Consider the following 9,815-nt stretch of genomic DNA (forward strand, 5'->3'; position numbering starts at 1 on the left):
GTACTGCGTATGTTAAGTTGATGCATGACCTACGCCGTGTCCTAAGGCACAGCCTGATATGCAACTCTCCCAAAAATGTAACTTAGATTTTCAACTAACTGTGAATGTTCCACCTGGTACCAACACATTTCAAGGTAAAAAAATTAAGTTGAATGCCGTACTGGCCGTCTCCTCCGACGTCTTCTCTCGTTTCTGCCTTACTGTAATTTCAGTTAAAGCAAATGTTGTTCAACATCTGTTAGCTCCTCCTCCAACAAGATCTACTAGTTTCAATCGCTATTGCTTGTACAACAAAAAACTCAGCAGAGAGAGGCGAAGAGATTCAGCACAGTGGCACAGAAATCTCAACACTCACTAGTGGTTTGACACACAGACACACCAGCGCATGAGTATAAATGCTCACAGCACCTCGGGTCACTCGCGCAGCCCACAGCAAAGGCTCTGCATGGACTTGACACAGAAGCATAAATCAGAATTTAAAGTATGTTACAACAGCTCAGCCTAAAAAAAAAAAAAAAAGCTATGAATGATATTTCATATTTCTGTGAAATCACAGTGCTTTTATTTAAACACAAGGATTAAAAGCTGTACAAACTTTTCTACCATAAAAAAACCCGAAACAGTCAAATCAACATCAGTAGGAAACTAAACACCAGCGCTTATCTTCAGATTAGTTATGCTAAACTTACACCTGCGTAGGTTTTAGATCAATCAACATTCTCACATATTTACGTGTTAAATCTGTAACACGCACTACACAGGTCAGTGTTTTAGGGAAGGAATCGCTCATTTAGCTAGCTATTAGCTTTTATTTATTTTTTTGCTAACAAAAGACTTAGCACTTTGTAGATTAAACAGTGACGTTATGACCTCTCGCCTAGAAAAACGTTCGAATGCTGCATGAGACATCGATCTGGTTTTCTGCAGAGCTCTGTCCTGACCTATTGTAAAAAAAAAAAGGAAAAAAAAAGCAGTATACAAATAAAATCAAACTGAACCAAATTACAGCACAACACCAACGATTTGAGTGCAACCTGGCAGAATCAATTAAATTATCATTGAACTTATTTGACTGAGCGTTCAGTTAACCAGCTTACCTCAATTCCAACTGAATTACCATCGAAAAAAATGGCACCCTGATGAAATTACTCTCTTAGGCACTCAGGTTATTGTTCAGTAATATATATCCTAAAGAATACCGTTCGGCTAATATAGTGGAACTAATACATAATTGATCTTCAGTACTGTGAAAAAGTCTTAGCACCCCATTTGAACAAATTTGGCATTGAATCAAAAAACAGATTCTAAACTTTTCCAGCACCAACAATAAAAGAAATGATACATGTTCGTAATACCATATTACATGATACATCACTTTTAGTTTTATTTGCAAAAACAGAATCAGGAACTGTAGTAAATATTCGAACATATATTTAATATAATAAAAAGATATTATACGTATATTATATTATTATATATTTACCTTTATGTATTATATTAATATAACATTTAATATAATTATATATGATATATTCATATCATAAAATATTATTCAATATTCCATACATAATATTAAAGTATATATGGAGTAGTTCTCCAGGGTTCCTAAAGGGCTATCCTTAGCAGCAACCTCATTTCCCTTCTCGTCTTCTCGTCTTGTCCACTCACTCAGCATTCAGCATCACTGTGTGTCTTAACAAACGAAAACATTCCTCTAAAGCTACTCATGTACAGGGAAAGGCCAGAGCCAAAACTGAGGGAAGCGTGGAGAACTATTTCTCAGGACTACATTAAAAATACAAAACATCTGGCTCTTTGGAAGCAAAATCTGAAAAAATAAAGGGTGGGTGGAGACTTTTGCACAGTACTGTACATTGTAGTGCATGATAATTAATACAGTGAGTTTTCTCTGTGCTAAAGGAATACCCAAAATATACACTTCTTTGCTAAAGTTTTGGCACCCCGTGCAGCAGAAAAGCCTCTTAGCCTCACAGACTGTAAATATAACGACATTGACGTAACGTTCTTAAGTTTCCATCTTCTGCTCATCGATACGCCTGTCTTGGAAGCACATGTGTAAGTGACTGTAAGATCCGTGAAATCGGTGTAAAAGCCCAGATCCGATTGCCGTCCCAAATCCTTTTACGACATCCCTGAAAATATCCGTGGAGATTCTGGGTGCGTAATGTAACCAGAGACTTCTGAAGGCCACAATCCGACACCTACGCGTTTGAGGTTTAAAGTCTCTCCAGCTGCTCCTGAGTGACGGCTGAACAGGAGGAAAAACATCGTATGTGAAAAACATGTGCACTACAGAATTTGAGCAGGACCTCGGCAGAAGGTCTTGAGAAGGTTGTTTGCCTTTCAGAGCCATAATTGAATTTTCTGACCTGATGTTCGTGCTTAAGACTCGACTCCTTTCTGTCACCCGGAGCCCTGAATACACAAAGATTCTTTAAATAAGGTTTTTTACTGCATGTAGCATGTGTTTCCTGTGCACATTATTCAGTCCTGCACCGACGGGTAAACAAATAAACAAGCCTAAAACAACACTAAAGTGACTTCTGGGCCACACACACACACACACACACACACACACACACACACGTACACACATTCTGCTTTAAGGGAGGCATATGGTTCTGAACACACACATGTGTGGTCTCAGTGGGTATTTCTGTGTATATAACACACTGCAAGGACAAAAAATATATTGGAGATAATATTTTAATTCATATTGAAAATGATTGAAAAATCATACAGAAACTTGTCTATACCAGATTTATTTATTATATTAAATTTTTTTATACAGTCCACCTCCTCTATTGTCTGTATTCTCTCTTATATTTCAAAATACAATACAATTAAATTTGCTTTATATTGCACTTTTTATAGTAGACACTGTCGCAAAACAGCTTGGATGGAGAATTAGATCCCTAACAGGCAAAAGGGAAAACTTTTACACAATAAATTACAGCATAAAGGGTGTTTAATGTGTGTTTAAAAGATGTTCTGTGTCAGAGTGTATTCTGTCGTGTAATTTTGTGTCCTGAAGCCTTGTTTCACTTTCAACTGATTTGTCCTAATTTGCACTCGGATCAACTTTAACACGTGTTTTCCCCCTAAATATGACTCTTTTTTTCCCACAGCCTATCTAACATTTTAGCTTCCACTCCACCCAATACACACCCTTACATTTCCAATACACACACACACACACACACACACACACAAGCTTCCCCTGGCTCATAATCTTCATCTGTGCTGCAGAAAATTAATCTCCAAATGACACACATTTAATAACGCTCATGTTATTGCACAACTGTTTCATTAAACAGCATTATATATACTTATATATTCAACATACACAAAAAAACTGTTTGGTCATTTTGCTAACTGCAGTATTGCCATTAATAATACCCAATAATTAGTTGTCTTTTGGATTTGTAAATTTCGTTCATTTCTTGTTCCTTCTATATAATATTTCATATCAACTTAGCCTTAAGTTTAGAATGCTTTAAATTGAATATAATTTATAATAATTAATAATTTAAAGAAAAAAATAATTCAAAGAGAATTAAGGAAAAATAATTAACAGAAGGTTGGCTTGATGCACAATTTCTATTAAATATTCAATATGACATTTAAACTTTAATAATGGACAGTAATAACCTCTTCTGCCAAAAACTTGTCTTCCACTCATCACTCTTATAACCAAATGTAATAAAATCTAATTTACCATTTAATTATTTTGCTTTTGTTTTTAGTGTAGTTATGGGTTCAGGTTTAAACTGTCCACCAGCACATTAAGGGTTTATTAGGGGGGACTTCTTTAGATAGATAGATAGATAGATGGATGGATGGATGGATGGATGGATGGATGGATAATGAAGAAGATAAAGGACTCAGTATTTGTTTTAAAACTCTTAAATAAGATAAGTACAAGCTGTGATTGAAGAAACTGCAGGATTTATGCTCATTAAAGCACATTTCTGGTTAAACCTCAAGATCTAAATAAACTACATTCTGTCTTGTGAGAAACTTGTGCTGTTCCCGCTTTTCCATTAAGAATGCAGTGAGGAAGTCTTGGAGATTTCTCAAAAAATTATTCTTATATTCATTATATTCAACCTTTCATAATGTAGGTATGATGAAACTTTAAGTGACATCCTCCTTCCACACAGTAGAGGTGCTTGGTGGGTATTTTTAAACCATATCTCCCAGGCACTCACACTTCTGGGAGTTTTTCCAGACCGCAAACTACACCATTGTGAGTGTAGTGACAGAACCGGAAACATGGGAGCAGCACCAAGAAGAGTGCAGAAACCTTTTTTATTAATATATCAGACATGAAAATAGTTTATAATTAGTTATTAACTGTAGACATTAACAACTCTGAATGCATCTAATGCATTTAGCTTTAATAAAGCAACACTTGGATTGCATTTATATATTTTTTTAAATACACACATTTATATATATTTATTTATATCTGCTTTTATTTACTTACTTTTCTTTTATCTTTGTATCCTCTGTGGCATCAATTACTGCTTTTATATATTTTCCAATATTGATTTTAGCACTAAATTTAATAAAACTATAATAAAACATTAGTGAAGATGATGTCAGTTTTGATTGTACACAAATATAAATGCAGTATGACCCTCTTTTGTTTTGTTTTTGCAAAATCATATTCTCTATTAAACATGTCCACCTCAATTCATTAAAAGAAATGGCAGGAGTTTGTAAAGCCACACAGACAGTTTCGGGCCGGTCGAGGAGCCGAAGGGAAACCGGTGTGTAACGTGCATTTCCTGCAAAGACTCTTGTTTTGATTTTGGACAATGGCCGAGCTAACTGCTCGGGGTGAAACCGGAAAACTACGTACATTCCCCAATGCTAAAGACATTCCAGCAGTGTTTTATAGCATCAAACACATCACAACACTATACACACTAAGGAGTTTTGAGTGGAATAAACATTTTTTTATTTACAGATCATTTTATAGCAGTGTCATACAGCAGTTGATCATGAGAAAATGATAAATTCATGAAGGTTAGCTACCTATTACATTCCATATATGTCTAGACACACACACATACACACAGACACAGCAGCAGCAGCAGTCTGTCATTTGTAAAAGCTGCCACTTATTAACTCGGCCCCTCCAACAGCATTTGTCAGTTGCCATCTGGCATTCTGAGCCCCCCCCCCCCCAAACACACACACACACACACACACCACGCTTTAATCAAGCTGCAACACTTCTCCTCAGCTAACACCCCCATAAGACCCCCCGCCCCCTCCCCAACAGTCTGATCCCCAGTGATGAAGACAACAGGTAACTGCTTAGTAGGAGACACTGGGACACCCCCTTATCAATGTATGACCAAGTGCTTAAAAATTATGGAGGACTTAATTTGCCAAAGTTGAGAGCAAACGTCTCTTGTAAGTAGTGCAGACCACCCACTAGACTGCCTCCATCAGCTCTGAGTCCCCTAAGGGGTCCACATGAGGTCTATGAGACGTCCAACGCTAGTGTCTGGAACGCAGCTGTCTGTGGGCTCTGATCTCTGGAAGCGATGCCAAAGAGCCTGGCACTAAGTACCAGAAAACCTCAGGGTGTTCAGATCTGCACCAATGTGCTCATCAAAAAAGGAGCAAGTCAATAAAAAAGAACAGTCTCTTAAGACCATTTGGTGCGATACACAAGCGAGAGTCTATGGTTGCTTGTCCAAGATCAGTAGGTTTACCATCAAGTTGCGAAGGTTTAAACGAGATGACTTCCTTTTGTAAAAAAAAAAAAAAAAACATCTCTGTACTTCACACCTTAGTGGCTAGAGATTGTGCTTCAGTCTTTTGTGAAGAGAGAGAACTTGCCGGGCTTGGTTGGAGCGCCTTTTTCAGGTTCAGGAGGCACAAAAACTGGGATCTGAAGCGCAGGTCGAAGAAAGCATAGAGAAACGGGTTAAGGCAGCTGTTAAGATAAGCGAGGCAGGTGGCATAAGGATGAGCATACAGCAGGAAGTTGAGCATGGAGCAGGAATCAGGCACGATCCCGAGGTAGGACAGGGCATCCATGCTCTTCAGAAGGTGGAAAGGCATCCAGCAGGCAGCGAACACCACCACCAACGTTGTGATGATCTTCAGGAGGCGCCGCTTGCGCTGGTCCTCTTTGCGGAGGTTCTTGTTGAAGTGGCGTGTCACGGTGCAGCCGATGAAGCCGTAGCACACCATCATGGCCAGCAATGGGATCAGGAACCCAAAGGCAGTGGACGAGATGCCCAATCCGGCGATCCAAAACCTCTCAGTCTCGTTGCTTGACACAAGGCTGAAATCCATGGCGCAGGAAGTATGGTTGCTCTCCTTATCATGCAGGGTGGTGCGGAACAGCAGTGTGGGTGACGCCAATAAGCCTGAGAAAACCCAAATGGCGGCGAGCGAAAACCTCATCCGTCCACGGGTTCGGAGCTGCGAGCTGCTCAGAGAGCGCACAATGGCCAGGTATCGGTCCAAGCTCAGGCAGGTGAGGCAAAAGACACTGGCGAACATATTGAGCATCACTACATAGCTGCTGATCTTGCACAGGGCCACACCGAACGGCCAGTGATACCCCAACGCTGTGTACACGGCCCACAGTGGCAGGGTCACCACGAACGTCAGGTCTGCCATGGCCAGGTTCCCAATGTAGACGTCTGCCGCTCTGCGCTTGCTCTCTGCCTTCCAGACGATGAAGATGACCACGCCGTTACCTGAAAGGCCCAGGATGAAGATGAGCATGTAGAGGACAGGGATGAGAGAGTACGAGACTGGCAGTTCTTCATACTCGCATGAGTTGTTTAGGTTTTCCATATCATAGTAATCGATGTAGTCGTCTGTACCGTTATCCATGATGCCTTCAAGTGTCTCAAAGATGTTTGAGAAAGATTCAGAAGTTCAGTTCTGAAGTGTGAAGCTCACAAATTACAAGAGCTCCCTTTTTCAAGTCAGTCCAAGTATGAATGCTCTCTGAGAGAGACACGGTGCCTTTTTAAAGCCCCCTAACCCCGGCACCCCTCCTCCCTCCTCCCATTTCTCGCTGTTTGTTCCCGCCCTCCTGCCCGCCTTCTTTGCTTTCTTTTTTTGTAAGCTCCATTTTTTTTGCACATGGGAGAAAATGCTTCATTCTTATATCATTTGATAAAGCTGTAAGAAAATAAAGCTAATGTTATAAAATAGATGTATAATTTTTGTTTGTTATTGTAAAAAAGCTAAGTAAATAAATGTATAAAAAAATACAATAGGGTGCAATTAACTTTGGTATTATTTGTTTTATTAGAAAAAACAATAAACCTTATGTTTCCCATCAGCAGTTTTGCCTTATGAAACCCTAATTAATGATTTGTTCTTTCTTTAAACTCTTTGTCATGTAGTGATAATTAAAAACAAACTTGTACAAATGGACAAGGGGACTTATGGGTTGTTGCCAAAGCAAATTGTAAATTCGAAAAGCCAGAGAGTGGATTTGTTAGGACAAGTCGGGACGTGTGGTTTTTGCCCCATAGAGATAACCTCGGATTATAATAGCCGATGGTTGACGTGTGAACGACCGTCTATTCAACAAAAAAAAAAAAAATTCTCCCCATTTCCATGCCAATGCCACCGGCAAACACACAGCATTACACTCGTGGAAATGTCAGTTTCATTACATACCTGCCTGAACAAGACCAGAGGATTTCTCTTCAGCAAAACAAACAGAGAAAGGACAAACAGTGTCTTTAATTGTGAGGAAATGAAGTCTTTCATAATAAATGGAAGGGGAAAGCAGAAGTGCTGGTTCCCATACTGTACTTACCCTACAAAATTATGAGAAAAAAGTGGGTGTAAATGAATATATAAATAAATAAATCCATGTTCATGATTAGAGTACATGTAGAGGTTAATGACATTATAATTAAAATAAAATTATACAAACTGGAAAGTACAAACACACATCCAATCCTGTTGTATATGAGAGGGTGTAAAATATTAAAGTTGATAAAACAAAATGTCCTCAAAATTTTCTTCTTGCATTTTATTTATTTGAAATCTTTATTTTTAATACAAGTAAATTTCCATAAGGTTTAAAGGTATAGACTCAACACGTGCTTAAACTTCTTGTCCTAAAGAAGCCTTGCAGGTTACACAACTCTGTGTGTGTGAGGAACGAGAGAGAGAGAACGAGGGAGAGAAAGGGGGAGAGAGGGAGAGAAAGATTCAATCCATAACCAAAAAACCATAACCTGTCTGGCTGCCTAATCATATATAAAATATATAAAATCTCTTATCTCAATTATTAAAAACAGAGAACATACCAAAGTGGATCCTCGAAGATAAAACCGAACAAACATGAAGCAGAAGAGGAACATCTGCTTTTAGAAAAAGAAATGTCACATTATTTAAGAGGATATTACGTATCTGGAGATATCTACAGAAAAAAAAGGCTAAACTGTGACCGGCTTTATTGTTTTTTAGTCTGCTGATTTTATGAGCTATGAAGAAAAAGAAGACAGGATAAATGTGCTTAGGTAAGAAAGCCATGATATAATCGCTGGTTTCTGAAATTAAGCCTTTAAACTCCCACATGCTGTGCACTGTTTGAAGATTTTATTGCAGTTACTGGATAAGAGGCGTTCAAGTGAAACCGGGATTTCTGGTGAACGAAGGTGTAAAACTGATTGACATTTACAGAAGACTTCAAGCACAGTACGGTGATGAGACTCACTATTAATTAAAGAAGGCCGTACATCTGTGAATGATGATCCTGGCCGAGGTGGTTTGGAGCACACTGTAGTCATTCCCGTGAACATTCAGTAAGTGAAACACCTGATCCTTGAAAACCACTGGATAACCTGTCCTGACATCGCACCAAGCCATTTCCATGTGTTTGGAACATTAAAGGATTTCCTGGGAGACCAGCGTTTCAGACGTGAAGCAGTGAATCATGGCTCCAGCGTCCTGAGAAAACTTTCTACATTGATGGTACAAGCACTAGTGAAACACTGGGATAAGTGCATTAGTGGAGTAGGGGATTATATAGAGAAATAAAGGGAGTTTTTGTGTGTTCTATTATTCTGTACAATTTAAAGTCCTGGTTTGATTTGAATGTCCCTCACAAATGAGAAAGTTACCTTATCGTCCATATCTCAAAATTGATTTACAGTGCTCCGAAGCCAGACTGTACAGACCACTGCAAAAGTGAAAAAAGTTTGTTCTAAATCAGATTTTAAAATATTAAATTGTAAGTGTTTTTTAAATGTATTTCATTAAACAAGAAAACAATCAAAGGTTCATAAAATTAAATGAAAAAAAATAGAAATAAATAAGAATATTTAAAGTAATATAGTAATTTATAAAATAATTAAAAAGTAATATTTTTCCTCTCAAATTCACATCATGGAACAGAACTTGTACCTCACAACACTGCTGATTTACCAAAAAAATTACTGTTGATATTAGTAATTTTTTTGACAAATATTTTTATTTAGAAGGAAACTTTAAAACAGAACCAAAATGTTTGAAATAGCTTCTCCCAAGCAAGACATATCAATTGTTACTTAGATTTAAAAAATTATAAATTCTAAAGTTTAAGGGGGTTTCAAGTGTCTTTTTCATTTTCTATTGTTATTTTATTGTATATTAATTAAACAGTAATTATAAAATTAAATTTGTTTTCTGGATTTGATGCACTGTATTGGTTAAGATGTTGGACTCTCAATTGGAATGTCATGAGTTCAAATCCCAGCGTTGACACACTTGGGCCCTTGAGCAAAGCCCAACTGCTCAGAGGTATAAAT

The 9,815-nt window shown here is 38.0% G+C and overlaps 1 protein-coding gene across 1 annotated transcript; it reads right to left on the reverse strand.

Annotated features, from left to right (window-relative positions):
• Positions 1 to 4,651: 4,651 nt before the first annotated feature.
• Positions 4,652 to 6,990, reverse strand: aplnrb (apelin receptor b). Its single transcript, XM_053515696.1, has one exon. The coding sequence runs from the start codon at positions 6,889 to 6,891 to the stop codon at positions 5,824 to 5,826; it is 1,068 nt and encodes a 355-aa protein (XP_053371671.1). The 5' UTR covers positions 6,892 to 6,990; the 3' UTR covers positions 4,652 to 5,823.
• Between the last annotated feature and the right edge of the window lie 2,825 nt (positions 6,991 to 9,815).

This window comes from Clarias gariepinus, chromosome 17 (genome assembly GCF_024256425.1).
Source record: "Clarias gariepinus isolate MV-2021 ecotype Netherlands chromosome 17, CGAR_prim_01v2, whole genome shotgun sequence".
NCBI classification, from domain to species: domain Eukaryota; kingdom Metazoa; phylum Chordata; class Actinopteri; order Siluriformes; family Clariidae; genus Clarias; species Clarias gariepinus.

Excerpts from the sequence above, each read along its gene's own strand:
- aplnrb (XM_053515696.1), bottom strand. The coding sequence starts at position 6,891 with ATGGATAACGGTACAGACGACTACATCGATTACTATGATATGGAAAAC.